Raw genomic sequence first — 20,539 nt, 5'->3', positions numbered from 1 at the left:
CTAGAATTTTTCTAGCTCTGTAGTTTGTAATTGCAATTTAACATTTTCTGTCACTGTTAAAGACAGACCATCCTTGACTAGTTTTTTAAAATTATGTTTTTATTTACTGATTGTCTACCAAGATGATTTGGTAGCCTAACGTGGCTTTCCACTATGTGTAGGGCAAACAAAATATAGTTTTATATTTTAAAGTAGATTTTTTACAAACAGGCCAGGTGCAGTGGCTCATGCCTGTAATCCTAGCACTTTGGGGGGCCAAGGTGGGTGGATCATTTGAGCTCAGGAGTTCGAGACCAGCCTGACCAACATGGTGAAACCTCATCTCTACTAAAATACAAAAATTAGCTGGGTGTGGTGGCGGGCGCCTGTAATCTCAGCTATTCGAGAGGCTGAGGCAGGAGAATCACTTGAACCTAGGAGACAGAGGTTGCCATGAGCCAAGATCGTACCACTGCACTCCAGCTTGGGTGACACCAGTGAGACTCCCTCTCAAAAAAATAAATAAAAATAAAAAATACAAATACAAACATACATTAATTTACTGTGTATTTATTGTACCATATAAATTTAAATCTAGCCTTTGGTTATTTATTTTAATGATAAAGATGGAAAATACATTTTAGTTCAAAGTTGGAAGAGAGGAAAACAGTCTAATGAGTAGAATGCCATTGAAGTCAGTAGTTCTTAATTTTATTGCCTTGTATTCTTACTTATTTTATATAATCTTGAGTGTGTTCCCTAATTTCTCATTACTTCACTTTTGTTTTATTCCTTTTTTTTTTTTTTTTTTTTTTTGAGATAGGTTCTTGCTCTGTTGCCCAGGCTAGAGTGTACTGTGGCAAGATCATAGCTTGCTGTGACCTCAAATTCTTGGGCTCAAGCGATTCTTCCACCTCAGCCTTCCAAGTAGGTAGGACTACAGGCATGCGCCACCACATCTGGCTTTCATTTTTCTTAAAGATCAACTTTCTGATTGACATGGTTTGGCTCTGTGTCCTTACCCAAATCTCATCTTGAATTGTAATTCCCAGGTGTTGAGGGAGGATCAGGTGAGAGGTGGTTGGATCATGGGGATGGTTTCCCCCATGCTGTTCTCATGATAGTGAGTTCTCATGAGAGCTGATGGTTTTAAAAGTGTTTGGCAGTTCCCCCTTCACGCGCGCGCGCTCTCTCTCTCCTGCCTTGTGAAGAAGGTACTTGCTTCTCCTTTGATTTCTGCCATGATTGTAAGTTTCCTGAGGCCTTCTAAGCCATGTGGAACTGTGAGTCAATTAAACTTCTTTTATTTATGAATTACCTAGTCGCATTTATGTATTACCTAGTCGCATTTTTATTTATGAATTACCTAGTCTCATTTATAAATTACCTAGTCGTATTTATGAATTACCTAGTCGTAGTAGCTTTATAGCAATGTGAAAATGCAATAATACACTGATGTTTACCCCAAAGAAACCTGACAAAATTAAATCGAAATCCTAGGACATTATATCATACCACTATTAATGTACTAAAATGTTTAGTCAGTATCAGTTATGTTCACAATGAGCCATATGTTTTCTAGCATTGTTTTCATTTGTTTCTAGGTGATACAAAATATACTTCTGTTTGTAGGATTCAGTTACTTTATTAATTGGGGATACTTAAAATAACAAATGGATAAATTATAGCAGATAACTTCCCAAATTCTACTCAGCCAATTCCTGTTTAAATTCTTAATTATTATATAAATTTTTATTTTGGAAAATAAATGTCTAAACTCAAAAAATATCCTAAAAGGCATTAATTCTCAATGCACATGTTACATGCCACAGCTGAGAATATTGGAGATTTTTTGTCAAAATACTGGGAGCTTCAAAGAAGTTGTTTAGTGACTCTCTTGGAGTCCAGGTTGACCAACAATAATATGGTAATGATACCACCCTAGCCACCTCACTAAAGATCTTTTTGGAAATATTCTCACTGTCACATTGTAGAAAATAGTAATTTTATTGAGTATTTTAAATTTCAAATATAAATCTTCTGTTATGGCACTTTTTCAGAGGCGATGAAGGATAAGTTTTGTCTATCCTGAACTCTCCTAGTTTTATGATGACCTGCTGTTCTGAGTCTTCCATTTCTATCAGTTGCCATAATGCTGTATGTTATTTTTTCTTTTATAGGTAGTAACTGGGAAGTTTTTATAATCACCAGTGACTTGCCAGATGCAGGGACCAGCTCACAGATTTATATTATTCTGTATGGACAACATAGAAGTTCAGCCCCCATATATCTTTATGGAACAGATGGGGCTCGATTTCAGGTTGGCCATGAAGACATATTTACTGTAAGTAATAAAACTGAGTATAAACTGTTAATGTAAGTGATACAGCTAGTAGGTACTTTGGAATGAATGTAGTCTATCCCTTTAGTAACACCATGTGCCCTGTAGAAGATCATTCAAAAGTAATTTATGGAAGTTTTTGCTCAAGCAGATTTAACACAAGTAAATCTGCAATATGGGAAGAGACAGTAGCTAGAGAGAAATACTAGATGGTAAACATTTATTTTTATGTGGACAGACATCAGGAGCAAGGGCTTATGACTTTCTGGCTCTCCAGATAAGGCTCAAAGTCAAGCTCAAAAAGGGAAAAATAAAATTGTCAAACAAGGAAGGCAAAAAAGTTATCATCAAGTTGTTAATTATTGGTTTTTATTAGTTATTAGTTATCAAGTTATTAGACCATGGCTAGACACATGGAGATCAGGATCTAGAGGGAAACAGAGGTAACAAAGATGAAGCAGGTAGACCAGTGCCATGCTGTTAAACTGAAGTCAGATACATTAGCAAACAAAGGCAAGACTTGAAGTGGGTCAAGCACCTGGCACTTATAGATGTTTAGTAAAGTCTATTGAATAAATTAATGGATGCACAGAAGAATTGATTTGAACCAGGTGGAGACAGAGTAAAATCACCATGAAAAAAGAGTGTCCTTAAGTATTGTAAGTCTTCATAGGAAAGCCACCTCCATGTGATCCTGGGTGTTTGGTGTACTACAACCACAGGAGAGGCTGAACCATTTGGAAACATTGTTACCATTAGATTAGTTTGATCTAACTTTTCCATCCTATATGAGTCAATGTTTAAAGACACTCTTGTGTTTATAGTCACTAAAAGTAGAAGATTTTGTCATTATTTTCCGTGAGTAAGAAATAAAAATAATCTGAGCTGTTGTTGTTTTACTATTTTAATGTTTCATGTTTTCTTTTAAATTGAATTATATATTCACATAGTTTATAGGGCTAAATAATTTTCAATTCTGTAATAAGAAAGGAACACCCTTAACCCCTCATTTTCATAGTTTGATGCTTCTTTTTTCTTAATGCTGCTACTAAATTTCAGCTCTTTCTGTTGTCACTCTTGCTTGAGTTCTGGGATGGCTACATTAGTCTCTTGTTGTAGAGGCAATGGCTTCATTAAATGCAGTAATTTCATGCCAATTTTGATCACAGTTTTGTTTGTTCTAATTAATTGTTTTCTTGTAAGCGTTCTTAGGCAGACTGTTTTACATCTTCCTTTCCTTTTTCCCTGTACTTTCTTTGTATAGTCCTTTTCTTTTCTTTTTTATTATGGTAAAATACACAAAAGTTACCATTAAAAATTTTTAAATTGTAAAATTTAGTGGCATATAGTGCATTCACAGTGTTATTCAACAATCACTATCTACTTTCATAACATTTTATTCACTCCAAAAGAAAACCTTGTTATGCAGTCACTCCCTGTTGCCTTTCTACCAACCCCTAGCAACCCGTCTTGTCTTCCCTTCCCTTCCCTTTCCCTTCCCCTCCCCGATCTACCTCCCTCCTCCCTTCTCCCCTTCCCTCCCCTCCCCTTCCTTTTCCTTCCCTCCCCTTCCCTTTCCTTTCCTATTTGGATGTTTTAAATTTTTTCTTATTGCTGAATTGCTCTAGCTAGAACTTTCAGTACAGTGTTGAATAGAAGTAGCAAAAATTATTATCCTTGTCTTGTTCCTGATTTGGGGGAAAAGCTCTCCATCTTTTGCCATTGAGTATGACGTTATCTGTGGGTTTTTCTCACGATAAGTGCCCTTTATCATGTTCAGGAAGTTCTTTTCAATTTCTAGTTTGTTGATTTTTTTTTTTAATCATGAAAGGGCATTTGATTTTATCAAATGTGTATGTGTGTGTGTCAGCGGGTCAGTTTGGCATCAGTTGAGATGATTGTGTTTTTCCCCTCTGTTTTATTTATGTGGTATATTAGATTGATATTTGTATGTAGAACCAATTTCCATTCCTGGGATAAATCCTAGTTTGTTATAACATATAAACTTTTTAATATGCTTCTGGATTCATTAGCTAGTTTTGTTGAAGATGTTTGCATCTTTATAAGGCACAGTGGTTTATAGTTTTCTTGTTATATCTTTAGGTTTGTTATCAGCATAATGCTGACCTTGCAGAATGAGTTAAAAAGTATTTCCACCTCTTTTTTGGAAGTGTTTGGAATTAATTCTTCTTTAAATATTTGATAGAATTCACCAATGAAGCCTTCTGTCCTAGGTTTCTTTTTCTTGGGAGGTTTTTGATTACTGATTCAATCTCTTTACCCTTTATAGGTCTATTCATATTTTTTATCTCTTCAAGTCAGTTTTGGTGGTCTGTGTGTTTCTATACATTTGTCCATTTCATGTAGGTTATCTAATTTTTTGGCATACTGTTGCTCGTAGCATTCTTTTATAATCCTTCTTATTTCTGTAAAGTCAATAGTAATGTCCCTACTTTTATTTTTGATTTTAGCAATTCTCTTTGCTAAAATCTAGATAGGCTAAAGTCTATCAGTTTTATTGATGTTTTTAATAACCAAATATTAATTTAATTTATTTTGTTGTTTTCATATTCTCCCTTTTGTTTATCAGTCTATCTCTTTCTTCTACTAGCTTAGGATTTAGTTTGCCTTTCTTTTTCTAGTTCCTTAAGATGTAAAGTTAGGTTATTTATTTGAGATTTTTCTTCTTTTTTAATGTAGGTGTATATAGCTATAAATTTCCCTCAGAGCTCTGCTTTTTCCATATTTTTGTGTTATATTTTTGTTTTCACTTATCTCAAAGTATTTTTTAATTTTCCTGCAGTTTGTTCTTTGACCTATTTGTTGCTTACGAGTATGTTCTTTAATTTACACTTTTTTTTTTTTTTTTTTCTGAGATGGAGTCTAGCTCTCTCGCCCAGGCTGGAGTGCAGTGGCATGATCTCAGCTCAGTGCAACATATGCCTCCCGAGTTCAAGCAATTCTCCTGCCTTAGCTTCCCAAGTAGCTGGGATTACAGGCGCCTGCCACCACACCCAGCTAATTTTTGTATTTTTGGTAGAGACAGGGTTTCACTGTTTTGGCCAGGCTGGTCTCGAACTCCTGACCTCGTGATCCACCTGCCTTGGAATTTACACATATTTTGAACTTTTCAGTTTGCTTTATAATACTGATTTCTGGATTCATTCCATTGCATTTGGACAAGATACTCTGTATGATTTGTCTTTTTAAATTTTCAAGACTTGTTTTGTTGCATAACATGTTCTATCCTGGAGAACGTTACATGTGTACTTGGAAAGACTGTTTTCTGTTGTTGGGTGGAGTGTTCTATAGATGTTAGGTCTAGGTGGTGTGTAATGTCCAAGTCCTCTATTTTCTTATTCTTTTCTCTACTTGTTCTACCCATCATTCAAGTCAGGTATTGAAGTCTCCAACTATTATCATAGAGTGTCTGTTTCTCCATTCAGTTCTGTTAAATTTTGCTTATTATATTTTAGTACTCTCGTTAGGTGTGCACATGTTTATAATTCTTACCTCTTCTTAATGAATTGACCCCTTTATCGACATATCATGTCCTAATCTGAGCTGTTTTTAAGTGGATTTTGTGAAATTACATTGAAAGTTGTTCCCTTGGCTCTTCATAGATAACAGTTGGAGACATTGGAGCACTCTTTAAGATTTGTATTGGTCATACCAACTCTGGACCCTCCCCTTCCTGGCACTGCAAGGAGGTAAGGATATATCAACACTTTCCCATTCTTTGCAAAATCCTCTGCATATTCCTCTCAGGAGTCAACTCATCATGCTATAATTAGTTGATAGAGTCCTGTACCTTTTTAGCCAGTGCTTTCTTCAAGGCAGAAGTATCATATGCCCTTAATAATTAATTAATTCTTAATTGATTGAGGGAGGCACCTTAACCAAGCAATTCTTTCACCTCTTTGCAAAGAAAAAAACGCCTGGGATTCTGGATAAACTCATATAGCTTCTTGATATAGTTGCACTACTGATAAAAAGATGACTAGCTGTATGTTATTTGCTTCAGAAATGTTGTAAAGATAGACCACTGTGTTGATGAAATAATAGTCTACTAGAATTGAATGCCAGCTTTGAAATTTAGTCTATACATGCTAAGCAGGAAAATGCCCCTTGAGTATTTTTAAGATTAAAAAAAGGCTTAAATTTTCTACATTGTTCAGCCTGAAACATCCTACTTATTAGCATGATTGTCAGTTAATGCAGCTCTCCAACACTGGAAATCATAGAGCTTGTCATCCATTTTTGTATATGGTGTATTTACATCTTCTGTCATTTCAAAATAAATGCTCTTTAACTAAACAAGTTCTTGAAATGTGAAGAAAATCTAGTCATATTCCTGATATTTTCGGCAAACTTACTCTTCTTGAGTTTTAACATGTGGAAGAATTAATGAAAAATTCATAGAAGATGAGTAATTCCTTAAAAACATTAAAAATTCCATTAGCAGAAATATATAGTTGTTAATACAATCTTCTTTATGTTAAAGTTACAAACGATTCTGAAAGCAGAATGAAAAAATAAAACTTACCTTATGAAAATACAGAATGTTGACGTTATATTTTAAAATTCAAAATTACTACCTGGCTTCTATGTGAAATACTCTCTTTTATGCTATATAGAGCTTTTGAAGTATGATATTCAAATTGATTCTTAAGTGATCATATATGACAATATCTTTTTTCTTCCCTCTCAGTAAGGTAAACTAACATATGAAAATTATCATTAATCCTCCTGCTATTTCATCTGATAGCCAATAAGCAAGATTACATTCATTATGAACTTGGGATGCTGAGACAAAAAATTTTGTATTACAGAGGAATGATATAAAAATCAGGCTGAAAATTTCTATTGTCTTTCTCTCTTTGGCAAGTATTCTCTCACTGCAAGGGAACTTTGCCTAAGGTTTACTTTGGCTCTTGTTGAGTACCTGTGAAGAAGAGACACGTTCTTGATTCAAAGTTTCCTTCTGAATGTACAAAAGCCCTTATCCAGTTTATCCATTTTGCCAAATTAGATAATGGGTTGAAAATTTTCTGTTAAATTCTTATAATACAGTTTAGAAGTTTGAAATTTGAAATTTTAAGTAAGCCAACTTGTATGAGGATTTGAACAGAATCACTGATTCCGTGATAGCAAAAATAATACATTTCCATAAGATAACCACATTGCTTTAGAAACTTAATCTTGATTTTTTTCAAGTTTAGTTAGGGAAGATTACAAAATAAAAAGTTCAAAATGTTAGGTTATTTTCTGCTTCCCAAATGATCAGCTTTGGGCCTTAATTAAAATAATCAAATCAGACAGTCTTGGCAGTAATAACCTTGCAAACAATAGTTTTTCTCACGGGTTCTCAGGAAGCCTTTCTAAAAGTGACATTACATTGTATCAGAATCACACTTAATGTGCATTTATAAATGTGAATTCCTGAACCTGTCTAAGACTCACAGACCTTAGTAGGATCAGGTACTGAAAATCTGCCTTGTTTTCCTTTTTGAGACAGGGTCTCTGTCTATTGCCCAGGCTGGAGACCAGTGGCACGATCATGGCTCGCTGCAGCCTTGACTTCCCAGGCTCAAGTGATCCTCCCACCTCAGCCTCCCAAGTAGCTTGGACTATAGGCGTGCACCACCACACCTGGCTAATTTTTTATTTTTTGTAGAGACGGGGTCTTGCCATGTTGCCCTGGTTGGTCTCAAACTCCTGGGCTCAAGCAATCTGCCCACCTTGGGCCCGCAAAGTGCTGGGATTACAGGTGTGAGCCACTGTGCCTGGGTGAAAATCTGCCTTTTTAACAAGGTGATTTTAAAATCATTAAAGTTGAAAATGTCTGATTTAAGGCATTCTCAAAAGAGTAAGATTAATAGTTAAAATAACATCTCACTGAAGCTTTATTTCTAAAAATATTTTAATGAAAAAGTTATCTTTCTGTAAACATTTCATTATACTACAAATGAAACATCTGAATCCATTACAGAACACTTCTGAATTCTTAAACATCAGAAAACATACTGAAGTTTTAAAGTAATTTTGAATATTTAGGTAGGCTAACAATCCTTACATTACCCTTGCACACTGGCATGCTTATTCACTATTTTGTGACATCAATTACTGGAACTCCAAGAGATACTGTAAAAGAATAATAGTACTCTATTCAGAAAAGGCTAGATTTTAGTATCAGAAAATATAATTTTTACTTTTGGATGATTTTCGTATTTTTCAGTTCCTACCAGAAATTATTAACATTCTTGTTTAACTCCAGGATAAATGGATTAGGTATAATAGGTGATCATATAAATAATTAGTGCTTGAATTTTGTTCGTTGCTAAGGATCCAAGGGGGGAACCATATCAGTTTGAATCTGTAGTGTATGAAATCTGATCTTATGCTAATATTTATAAAATCACTTTAAACCAAAAGTTAATTTCTAAGAAGTTGAAACAGGGAAATAATGTATTTCTAAAAATGTAAACATCTCTTTCTTAACAGGAAAATATTAATGACATAAGATTTGGGAAGAAATTGCCATGTTTGACATAAACATTTCAAAATAGAAACACTAGAAGTAGAAAATTTATCTGGGTGCAGTGGCACGTGTCTGTAGTCCCAGCTACTCAGGAGGCTGAGGTGGGAGGATCACTTCAGCCTAGGAGTTGGCAACCAGCCTGGGCAACATAGCAAGACTTTGTCTCAAATAAATAAATAAATAAATAGAAATAGGAAGATTTTTAGATAGAGGAAAGAAATGCCATTGTACTTGAGATGGCAGTAAAAGAAGAAATTAGCACTGTCAAATTATCAACGTTTCTCATATTAAAAATAATTCTCTGAGCTAAGTGGCAGTCTTGAACAAAAACTTATTTGACACTTTGATAAAGCATTCCTACATTTTTGAAAGTAATATTATTGTTATTATAGATACAATTGCATAATACGAATTCTGGAAAACAGTTTTATGTACCTGATCAACGACGGTTGGCGCGAGATCAAGAAGATGGGGAAATCTGTCGAGAATTTCCTCTTTTAAGTAAAGGACAACCCGTCCTTCCAGGTAGGAAAGATTCAACTCCAGGTAGCACAGATAAAACTTGTTTGCCTAAATACTGAAGGACAGGGAACCAATAAACACATGTTGAGTAAATGAATGATAAAGGACTGCCAGTTTCTTATCACTTACCTCTCCGATGTGCCAGCTGCATCTAAATGCTTTTTAGTTGTTTCACATGCCAGCATTCAGGAATATGTTCTTGTCAACAGCCCTATAGGAAGGTCAGCTGAAATGCTTCTTAATCAAAACAAGGAAATTAATTCTTAGGCGGTCATGAGAAAATTGAATGTCAAATGAAGTTCCTCCAGGGCTAAGAAATGCAAGTCAATGTGTACTTTTCCCACTGGGCTCTGTCTCATTTTTGAAAATTTATCTATTTGACTAGGAAATAAAACAACTGCTCAATGACTTTCTTTTCTTTAATTATTATTATACTTTAAGTTTTAGGGTACATGTGCACAATGTGCAGGTTTGTTACATATGTATCCATGTGCCATGTTGGTGTGCTACACCCATTAACTCGTCATTTAGCATTAGGTATATCTCCTAATGCTGTCCCTCCCCCATCCCCCAACCCCACAACAGTCACCGGATAGTGATGTTCCCCTTCCTGTGTCCGTGTGTTCTCATTGTTCAATTCCCACCTATGAGTGAGAACATGGGGTGTTTGGTTTTTTGTCCTTGTGATAGTTTACTGAGAACGACAGTTTCCAGTTTCATCCATGTCCCTACAAAGGACATGAACTCATCATTTTTTACGGCTGCATAGTATTCCATGGGGTATATGTGCCACATTTTCTTAATCCTGTCTATCATTGTTGGACATTTGGGTTGGTTCCAAGTCTTTGCTATTGTGAGTAGTGCCACAATAAACATACGTGTGCATGTGTCTTTATAGCAGCATGATTTATAGTCCTTTGGGTATATACCCAGTAATGGGATGGCTGGGTCAAATGGAATTTCTAGTTCTAGATCCCTGAGGAATCGCCACACTGACTTCCACAATGGTTGAACTAGTTTACAGTCCCACCAACAGTGTAAAAGTGTTCCTATTTCTCCACATCCTCTCCAGCACCTGTTATTTCCTGACTTTTTAATGATGACCATTCTAACTGGTGTGAGATGGTATCTCATTGTGGTTTTGATTTGCATTTCTCTGATGGCCAGTGATGATGAGCATTTTTTCATGTGTTTTTTGGCTGCACAAATGTCTTCTTTTGAGAAGTGTCTGTTCATGTCCTTCGCCCACTTTTTGATGGGGTTGTTTGTTTTTTTCTTGTAAATTTGTTTGTGTTCATTGTAGATTCTGGATATTAGCCCATTGTCAGATGATTAGGTTGCGAAAATTTTCTCCCATTTTGTAGGTTGCCTGTTCACTCTGATGGTAGTTTCTTTTGCTCTGCAGAAGCTCTTCAGTTCAAATAGACCTCATTTGTCAATTTTGGCTTGTGTTGCCATTGCTTTTGGTGTTTTAGACATGAAGTCCTTGCCCACGCCTATGTCCTGAATGGTATTGCCTAGGATTTCTTGTAGGGTTTTTATGGTTTTAGGTCTAACATGTAAGTCTTTCATCCATCTTGAATTAATTTTTGTATAAGGTGTAAGGAAGGGATCCAGTTTCAGCTTTCTACATATGGCTAGCCTGTATTCCCAGCACCATTTATTAAATAGGGAATCCTTTCTCCTTTGCTTGTTTTTGTCAGGTTTGTCAAAGATCAGATAGTTGTAGTTATGTGGCATTATTTCTGAGGGCTCTGTTATGTTCCGTTGATCTATGTGTCTGTTTCGGTACCAGTACCATGCTGTTTTGGTTACAGTAGCCTTGTACTATAGTTTGAAGTCAGGTAGCATGATGCCTCCAGCTTTGTTCTTTTGGCTTAGGATTGACTTGGTGATGCAGGCTCTTTTTTGGTTCCATATGAACCTTAAAGTAGATTTTTCCAATTCTGTGAAGAAAGTCATTGGTAGCTTGATGGGGATGGCATTGAATCTATAAATTACCTTGGGCAGTATGGCCATTTTCACGATATTGATTCTTCCAACCCATGAGCATGGAATGTTCTTCCATTTGTTTTTATCCTCTTTTATTTCATTGAGCAGTGCTTTGTAGTTCTCCTTGAAGAGGTCCTTCACGTCCCTTGTAAGTTGGATTCCTAGGTATTTTATTCTCTTTGAAGCAACTGTGAATGGGAGTTCACTCGTGATTTGGCACTCTGTTTCTCTGTTATTGGTGTACAAGAATGCTTGTGATTTTTGTACATTGATTTTGTACCCTGAGACTTTGCTGAAGTTGCTTATCAGCTTAAGGAGATTTTGGGCTGAGACAATGGGGTTTTCTAGATATACTGTCATGTCATCTGCAAACAGGGACAATTTGACTTCCTCTTTTCCTAATCGAATACCCTTTATTTCCTTCTCCTGCTTGATTGCCCTGGCCAGAACTTCCAACGCTATGTTGAATAGGAGTGGTGAGAGAGGGCATCCCTGTCTTGTGCCAGTTTTCAAAGGGAATGCTTCCAGTTTTTGCCCATTCAGTATGATATTGGCTGTGTGTTTGTCCTAGATAGCTCTTATTATTTTGAGATACGTCCCATCGATACCTAATTTATTGAGAGTTTTTAGCATGAAGGTTGTTGAATTTTGTCAAAAGCCTTTTCTGCATCTATTGAGATAATCATGTGGTTTTTGTCTTTGGTTCTGTTTATATGCTGTAATACATTTATTGATTTGAGTGTGTTGAACCAGCCTTGCATCCCAGGGATGAAGCCCACTTGATCATGGTGGATAAGCTTTTTGATGTGCTGCTGGATTCGGTTTGCCAGTATTTTATTGAGGATTTTTGTATCAATGTTCATCAAGGATATTGGTCTAAAATTCTCTTTTTTGGTTATGTCTCTGCCAGGCTTTGGTATCAGGATGATGCTGGCCTCATAAAATGAGTTAGGGAGGATTCCCTCTTTTTCTACTGATTGGAATAGTTTCAGAAGGAATGGTACCAGTTCCTCCTTGTACCTCTGATAGAATTCGGCTGTGAATCCATCAGGTCCTGGACTCTTTTTGGTTGGTAAGCTATTGATTATTGCCGCAACTTCAGAGCCTGTTATTGGTCTATTCAGAGATTCAATTTCTTCCTGGCTTAGTCTTGGGAGAGTGTATGTGTCGAGGAATTTATCCATTTCTTCTAGATTTTCTAGTTTATTTGCATAGAGGTGTTTGTAGTATTCTCATATGGTAGACTGTATTTCTGTGGGATCCCTGGTGATATCCCCTTTATCATTTTTTATTGCATCTATTTGATTCTTCTCTCTTTTCTTCTTTATTAGTCTTGCTAGCAGTCTATCAATTTTGTTGATCTTTTCCAAAAACCAGCTCCTGGATTCATTAATTTTTTGAAGGGTTTTTTGTGTCTCTATTTCCTTCAGTTCTGCTCTGATTTTAGTTATTTCTTGCCTTCTGCTAGCTTTTGAATATGTTTGCTCTTGCTTTTCTAGTTCTTTTAATTGTGATGTTAGGGCGTCAATTTTGGATCTTTCCTGCTTTCTTTTGTGGGCATTTAGTGCTATAAATTTTCCTCTACGCACTGCTTTGAAAGTGTCCCAGAGATTCTGGTATGTTGTGTCTTTGTTCTCGTTGGTTTCAAAGAACATCTTTATTTCTGCCTTCATTTCATTATGTACCCAGTAGTCATTCCAGAGCAGGTTGTTTAGTTTCCATGTAGTTGAGCGGTTTTGAGTGAGTTTCTTAATCCTGAGTTCTAGTTTGATTGCGCTGTGGTCTGAGAGACAGTTTGTTATAATTTCTGTTCTTTTACATTTGCTGAGGAGAGCTTTACTTCCAACTATGTGATCAATTTTGGAATGGGTGTGGTGTGGTGCTGAAAAAGTGTATATTCTGTGAATTTGAGTTGCTGAGTTCTGTAGATGTCTATTAGGTCCGCTTGCTGCAGAGCTGAGTTCAATTCCTGTGTGTCCTTGTTAACTTTCTGTCTCGTTGATCTGTTTAATGTTGACAGTGGAGTGTTAAAATCTCCCATTATTATTGTGTGGGAGTCTAAGTCTCTTTGTAGGTCTCTCAGGACTTGCTTTATGAATCTGGGTGCTCCTGTATTGGGTGCATATATATTTAGGATAGTTAGGTCTTCTTTTTGAATTGATCCCTTTACCATTATGTAATGGTCTTCTTTGTCTCTTTTGATCTTCGTTGGTTTAAAGTCTATTTTATCAGAGACTAGGATTGCAACCCCTGCCTTTTTCTGTTTTCCATTTGCTTGGAAGATCTTCCTCCATCCCTTTGAGTCTATGTGTGTCTCTGCACATGAGATGCGTTTCCTGAATACAGCACACTGATGAGTCTTGACTCCTTATCCAATTTGCCATTCTCTGTCTTTTAATTGGAGCATTTAGTCCATTTACATTTAAAGTTAATATTGTTATGTGTGAATTTGATCCACTTTCTCTACTTTTTATCTCTCTACTGTAATATTTCTAAATTTCCATTTCTTTTGTCCTTCTGTGCACCAAACTGAATGCTTTATTCTGACTTGTTATATTTCACACTTCATTTTCTAGTATGCCTTCAAAGTAGATCAAATACTATCTAAATTTTCACTTTTGTATTTTCCAGTTCTAAAAATTGAATTCTTCTCCTTTTTCACATGTAATACTTAAAAATGTATTTGCTGAAGTTCTCACTTTTATTTGACTGTAATAGAGTTATTAAAGTCAGTTTTAACAAATTTGCTATTCATGCAAAGTTATGTCCATTTATAACTAATGTTTATCCCTTTTGTTTACTTCTAGTCATATTGTGTTATCTCTTCTTTTGCCTGGATATTTTCCAATGGTATGCCATCTATTTATTACGAATAGTTTCAGGTGTAATTTGAGGCTTAGATTGATATGATTTCCCCCCTGTTTGCTTTTTACCAGACCAAAGCTTCGGTTCGTTGTTCGTCTCCAAGGAATCAAGGATTGAGATGATTCAAAGCGAATTTTTTAGCCCCTACAAAAGGTGGGCTACTTGCTGCTTACCCTCATAACAGACTAGCTAATTAGTACAATGTAAGGCTTGGGGTAATTACCAATGCTTCCTCCTCTTTGGCAGGGCTTTTAATCCTGTCCTCCCCTGCCCATCCCTCTCCCTATTTAGACTTTTGTTTAAAGCTCTTCTCAGGGTGTCTGCCATCTCAAAGCAAACATGTGAAAATGATCCCAGGAAACATTTAGTCCTGAATTCTGACCTCTTCTCTTTGTGATTCTTTTCCTTGTGACCTGGGATTTGTAATTCTTCACTGCCATGTCAGCATTATGTCTTCAAATATATATGTTTCAAAGATCCATATCTCAGATTTTTTCCAAATTGTCTAGTGTGCCATTTCAGGCCAAAGACTTCATATCAAAAATAAGTAAGAAGACGTTCACATGTACTTCATAAGAAACATATCCAAATTCCCCAGTCAGAAATAAGGAAATTAAAAACAAAATCACCATGAAATGACATCGCTACTCATTCACTACATAATGGCTAATATTTAAAAAAGTGTATATATATATTTTATATATATATGACCTCTTATGATACTATAATGTGACCACCATGCTGTAAGTATATATATATATATATGTGTGTGTGTGTGTGTGTGTGTGTGTGTGTGTGTGTGCGTGTATATTTTTTATATATATATATATATATACCAACTCTTGACAAGGATGTAAATCAACTGGATCTTTCATATTAAGTATATTGCTGGTAGCAAGGAAAACGTTAAAAACTGATGCAGGGCAGGTGAGCCCCCAAATGGAGCTTAGCCTGTAATGGTTCTTGATTTTGCCCAGGTAAGAATTCAAGAGCAAGCCAGAGGTAGAAGTAAACACTTTTTTTTTTTTTTTGAGACGGAGTCTCGCTCATTGAAGCGGCAGTGTTACAGCTCTGTGACTCCTCCCGCAGAGGAGGGCTACCCTGTAGGTTGAGAGTGGCAGTTTAGGGCAGTTTTGCTGTTATTTATACCCACTTTCAATTGCATGCAGACTAAGGGACAGTTTATGCAGAAATTTCTAGGGAAGGGGCAGTAACTTTTGGGTCGTTGGGTCATTGCCATGCAAAGGGGCAGTAACTCACGGAAGTTGCCATGGCAACAGTAAATTGACATGGCACACTGGTGGGTGTGTCTGATGGAAAGCTGCTTCTATCCTTACCCTGTTTTAGCTAGTTCTCCATCTGGTCCAGTGTCTGAGCCCCACCTCTCAAGTCCAGTCCTGCCTTATACCTCAATACCACTTGGGACAAATATTTGGCATAATATACCCAAACTAAATGACTGTGTGATGTACACACACACACACACAAACACACATTGTATACAAGCTCCTCTCTAACTGGAAATGGCCCCAATATCCATTTCTCTGGTTATCCATCGCTGCATAAGTAACCAGTACAAAACTGACTACCTTGCAAGGGTGTCCAAGGGAAAGAATACAGTCATGGGCTCTCAGTTTGTGTTTCTGGTTGGGCCAATAAAGCCCCTTCCTCATGCCTCTTTTCCGCTTATCGCTAGAGACAGAAGCCAAAAACCATGGCTTCAGGCTGCTAAAAGCCTAAAACAAAACAAAACAACAACAAAACAAGGTGGGTTGGACAAGCTTGCTAAAGCAACAACCACTTTATCTCAAGATTTTGTGGGTCAGGAATTTAGAATGGGACCAGCTGGGCAATTATTCTGCTCCAAGCATGCACTGCCATCTGAGGTCAGTATGAAACACCCAGCTGGGAGGAAGAAGGGCCATTCTGGGAAAGTTAACATGGCTTCATTCCCATGTTACATTCGTAGGGATGACTGGAAGGCTGAATCAGCTGGCACTGTTGGCCCGCATACCTACACATGACCTCTATAGCACGGTGGTCACATCATAGCATCACCAGAGGTCTTATATGACAATTCAGGACCCTCAGATAGAGTGTCTTAAGGGACTGGAAGTGAATGCTGCCTGTCTCAATGTCTAGGACCAAAAGCTTCTTGTGAAAAAGCCCAGCTTCACTTTCCTGTATTCTATTCATCAAAAAAGCCACAGAGCCCATGCAAATTCACAGGGAAAGGAAACTGCTTATCTTTCCATCCAAGGAGTGCCAACGTGTATGCACTTTCTTCTCTTCAACAGACACTGTTAAGAAAATAAAAGGACGAGCCACAGACTGAAATAAAATATTTACAAAACACATATCTGGTAGAGGATTGGTATCCAAAATATACACAGAATATTTAAAATTCAGTGTCAGGAAAACCACTCATTTGAAAAATTGGCAAAAACATCTGACCAGACACCTCACCAAATAAGATATACAGGGGGAAAATATGCATATAAAAATGTTCAACAGCCTATGTTGTTAGGAAATTGCAAATTACAGCAGCAATAAGTTACCACCACACTTTTATTAAAATGACTGGTGAGGATGTAGAATAACAGGAACTCTCATTCATTGCTGGTGGGAATGCAAAATGGTACAGCCAGTTTGGAGGACAATGTGGTAGTTTCCTATAAAAATAAATATACTCTTCTCATCATACTATCCTGCAGTCATGCTCCAAGGCATTTGCTAAAATGACTTAAAAACATGTCCGCAAAACAACCTGCACATGAATATTTACAGCATCTTTCTTTATAATACAAAATTTGGAAATGACCAAATAGGTGAGTACACAAACTGTAGCACATCCATACAACAGAGTATGATTTAGCAATAAAAATGAACGATCAGGCCGGCACAGTGGCTCATGCCTGTAATTCCAGCACTCTGGGAGGCCGAGGTGGGCAGATCACCTGAGGTCAGGAGGTTGAGACCAGCCTGGCCAACATGGCGAAACCCTGTCTCTACTAAAAATAGAAAAATTAGCTGAGTGTAGTGGTGGGCGCTTGTAACGCCAGCTACTTGGGAGGCTGAGGCAGGAGAATTTCTTGAACCTGGAAGGTGGTGGTTGCAGTGAGTGGACATCATGCCACTGCACGGCAGCCTGGAGCAAGATTGTAAAAAAAAAAAAGGATTGTCAAACCATAAGAACACTGTATGAATTCAACTATATGACATTCTTGAGGAAGCAAAGCTCTGGAGACAGTATAACGATCAAGGTTAAAGGGGTGGGTGGGTGAGCAGGTAGATTATGGGAGACTTTTAGGGCAGTAAAACTATTCTGTATGATACTGTAATGGTGGACACATGATATATATGACGTCAAAATCTGTAGGGTGTACAACACAAAGAATGAACTCTAATGTAGATTATGGGCTTTAATTAATTATAATTCAGTGAGTCATCTGTTGTAATAAATGCACTATACTAGTGAGAGATGTTAGTATTAGCAGAAACAGGAACCCATGTGGGAGTATATGGAAATTTTTAGTACTTTCTGGTCAATTTTCCTTTAAATCTAAAGTGTTTTTTCTTTTGTTTTTTTTTTGTTTTGTTTTGTCTTGTTTTTCTTTTTTGGTACGAAGTCTTGCTCCGTCTCCAGGCTGGAGCACAGTGGCGCTCACTACACACCCCCTTTAATGATGCCACAACTGGCAGTGTAGCGGGGTTCCAGTCAAGGACTCCAGAAACTTAGCCATCCAGCCAATTCACCTGGCCATCTCAATGTCTCCAGTAGCATCCACATGAGCTGTGAGAGTGGAAACCAAAGACTATAGAAAGGCGCCCTTCACATGTCAAAAACAAGCAGGCAGAAAGGGGGAAAAAAATCACTCCTACGAAACCCCGGGACCTGCAGGGTTAACAATCTACACAAACGCCTGGGGTGACTGAAGAGGCAGGTGTCTTGGAGGCCCCAGGCCACTCCTGCCCAAGGTAAGTCCCAAGAGTGAGGCCAGCTCTGAGCAGATCCATGGAGGGGGCTGGAAAAGGAAGCTGAGATGACTAAAATGGAAACTCAGAAAAAAACAAAACCAAAAAGCCTTCTTCACAGAACTGCTGTGGGGATTAAGTGGGATAATGGACCATAATGTGTGGCGCAGAGTAGAAATGGTTTCTTAAATGGCTAACAAAGCCACCAAGGACTGGGTGTCCTTCTCTGGGCACACCCTTTCTTACAGAACAGAGTTCACAGTGTCTAGCTGTCTGCTGACTTGCCGTCTCCACCACTAGAGAGTAAATTCAATGAGCAGTGACCACCTGGTTTGCTCATTCCCTGTAGCATCCCAGCGCTTGGTGCCTGCCGCATAGTAGCCACTCCATTCGTATTTATGAATGAATGAATGAATGAATGAATGAACAAAAGAATGGCACCTTTGCCAGCCACCCTTGAAATCACCTCAGCTCATTCACCAACTGCCCAGTTTGTCTGGGACTCTCAGTGCAGAAACCTGGGCAGCCTCGGGCAAGCTGCACGGTATGCGACAGAAACGCTTGACTCAAGCCAGTAAGCGTCAGAGATGAGTAATAATGACAAATTCTTAGGAAGGCCAGGCGTGGTGGCTCACGCCTGTAATCCCAGCACTTTGGGAAGTCGGAGCAGGATGACTGCTTGAGCCCAGGAGTTCGAGACCAGCCTGGACAACATAGCCAGACTCCATCTCTACAAATAATTTTTAAAAAAAATTATCCGGGTGGCCAGGCGCGGTGGCTCATGCCTGTAACCCCAGTACTTTGGGAGGCCGAAGTGGGTGGCTCACGAGGTCAGGAGTTGAAGACCAGCCTGGCCAAGATGGTGAAACCCCATTTCTACTAAAACCACAAAAAAATTAGCCGAGCATGATGGCGGACGCCTATAATCCCAGCTACTCGGGAGGCTGAGGCAGGGAATTGCTTGAACCCGGGAGGCGGAGGTTGCAGTGAGCCGAGATCGCCACTGCACTCCAGCCTGGGAGACAGAGCGAGACTCCATCTGAAAAAAAAAACAAAACAAAAAAACTACCCGGGTATGGTGGCTCACACGCCTGTAGTCCCAGCTACTCGGGAGGCTGAGGTGGGAGGATCGCTTCAGCCTGAGAAGTCGAGGCTGCAGTGAGCCAAGACTGCACACCGGCCTGGGTAACAGAGTGAGACCCTGTCTGGGAAAAAAAAAAAAAATTGGCTGGACGCAGTGGCTCATGCCTGTAATCCCAGCACTTTGGGAGGCCGAGGTGGGGGCGGATCACGAGGTCAGGAGTTCAAGACCAGTCTGGCCAAGATGGTGAAACCCCGTCTCTACTAAAAATACAAAAAATTAGCCGGATGTGGTGGTGTGCGCCTGTAATCCCGGCTACTCGGGAGGCTGAGGCAGGAAAATAGCGTGAACCCGGGAGGCGGAGGTTGCAGTGAGCCAAGATCGGGCCATTGCACTCCAGCCCGGGAAGACAGTGCGAGACTCCATCTCAAACAAACAAAAATTCCAGGAAGAAAGGGGTTAAAATCGGGGCAGGGACCCGGATAGGATGGCTCCGCCCCATCTAAGTCTTAGCCCCACCCCCTAAAAGTAGCCCTGCCTCTCAGACTCCTCCCCTTTCTGAGAAGGTCACGGGGGAAGCCAAATGGGCATGCGCCGCTACTGCGCTACTGCGCACGCTCGCTATGCTTGCCCCGCCTTCCCTCCGCCCACCCGGGAAACCGGAAGCCGCCTCCCACTTGGTTGCTCCTACGCGGCTAGCGGGTCCTCAGTGGAAGCAGGCTGGGCGCCGCGATGTTCGACGGGACACCGGCGGAGAGCGACCTCGGGGTTAAGGGGTGGGGCTGACGTCAGGAGCCAAGATGGCGGCGGTGGTCGCCCTCTCCTTGAGGCGCCGGTTACCAGCAACAACCCTTGGCGGAGCCTTCCTGCAGGTGAGTCCTGGAGCCTCAGAGAGGGAAAGGTCAGGAAAGCCACAGAGACTGCCTGGAGCTGATGGGGCTGCGGAGAGACTAAGGAAGCATAGGGCAAGGCCTCAGGGAGATGGAGGACCTCCTCCCCCTGGTGCAGTGCTTTGGTGTGGCTTGGAGCATTCTTGTCAGTTATCTTTCTGCGCCTCGCAGCAGCTTGTGAGTTAGGGCACGGGCAATTTTTTACAGCTAAGGGGGCGGGGGGGGAAGTTCAGAAAGGGGACTTGAATTGCTCAAGGTCACATGGCAAGCGAATGACTCCTGGAACCAGAATCTGAATCCAGACATTGGAGTTCCAAGCCCTTTTTCTGCCACCAAACTATCGCCTCTGTAGA

The 20,539-nt window shown here is 39.0% G+C and overlaps 3 protein-coding genes across 4 annotated transcripts in view; 2 read left to right on the top strand and 1 right to left on the bottom strand.

The window, feature by feature from the left end:
* Nucleotides 1-20,539, bottom strand: part of LOC129472521 (neuroblastoma breakpoint family member 1-like) — a 705,345-nt gene that overhangs the window by 486,102 nt on the left and 198,704 nt on the right. The window lies entirely within an intron of this gene.
* LOC129472535 (lipoxygenase homology domain-containing protein 1-like) lies at nucleotides 1,238-9,448 on the top strand. The gene is made up of 4 exons (XM_063631780.1): nucleotides 1,238-1,262; nucleotides 2,160-2,323; nucleotides 5,944-6,030; nucleotides 9,254-9,448. The coding sequence occupies exons 1-4, from the start codon at nucleotides 1,253-1,255 to the stop codon at nucleotides 9,440-9,442; spliced, it is 450 nt and encodes a 149-aa protein (XP_063487850.1). The 5' UTR covers nucleotides 1,238-1,252; the 3' UTR covers nucleotides 9,443-9,448.
* SDHB (succinate dehydrogenase complex iron sulfur subunit B) overlaps nucleotides 19,931-20,539 on the top strand; it is a 35,576-nt gene continuing 34,967 nt past the window's right edge. Inside the window, exon 1 of one of the 2 annotated variants that reach the window (XM_055262230.2) lies at nucleotides 19,931-20,168. In XM_055262230.2, coding sequence (XP_055118205.1) covers nucleotides 20,097-20,168 — 72 coding nt within the window. In that variant the 5' untranslated portion in view covers nucleotides 19,931-20,096. The remainder of the gene's footprint in view (nucleotides 20,169-20,539) is intronic. The other variant, XM_055262231.2, reaches the window with a different exon arrangement.

This window comes from Symphalangus syndactylus, chromosome 22, assembly GCF_028878055.3.
Source record: "Symphalangus syndactylus isolate Jambi chromosome 22, NHGRI_mSymSyn1-v2.1_pri, whole genome shotgun sequence".
Taxonomy (NCBI): Eukaryota; Metazoa; Chordata; class Mammalia; order Primates; family Hylobatidae; genus Symphalangus; species Symphalangus syndactylus.
The sequence above is the reverse complement of the archived record's forward strand: the minus strand, read 5'-3'. Positions and strand labels throughout refer to the sequence as shown.

Bases quoted from the DNA above. Each gene is read 5' to 3' on its own strand.
- LOC129472535 (XM_063631780.1), top strand. The intron at 2,324-5,943 runs GTAAGTAATAAA...GGCTCTTCATAG, and splicing joins GCCATGAAGACATATTTACT to ATAACAGTTGGAGACATTGG. The intron at 6,031-9,253 runs GTAAGGATATAT...TTGTTATTATAG, and splicing joins CTTCCTGGCACTGCAAGGAG to ATACAATTGCATAATACGAA.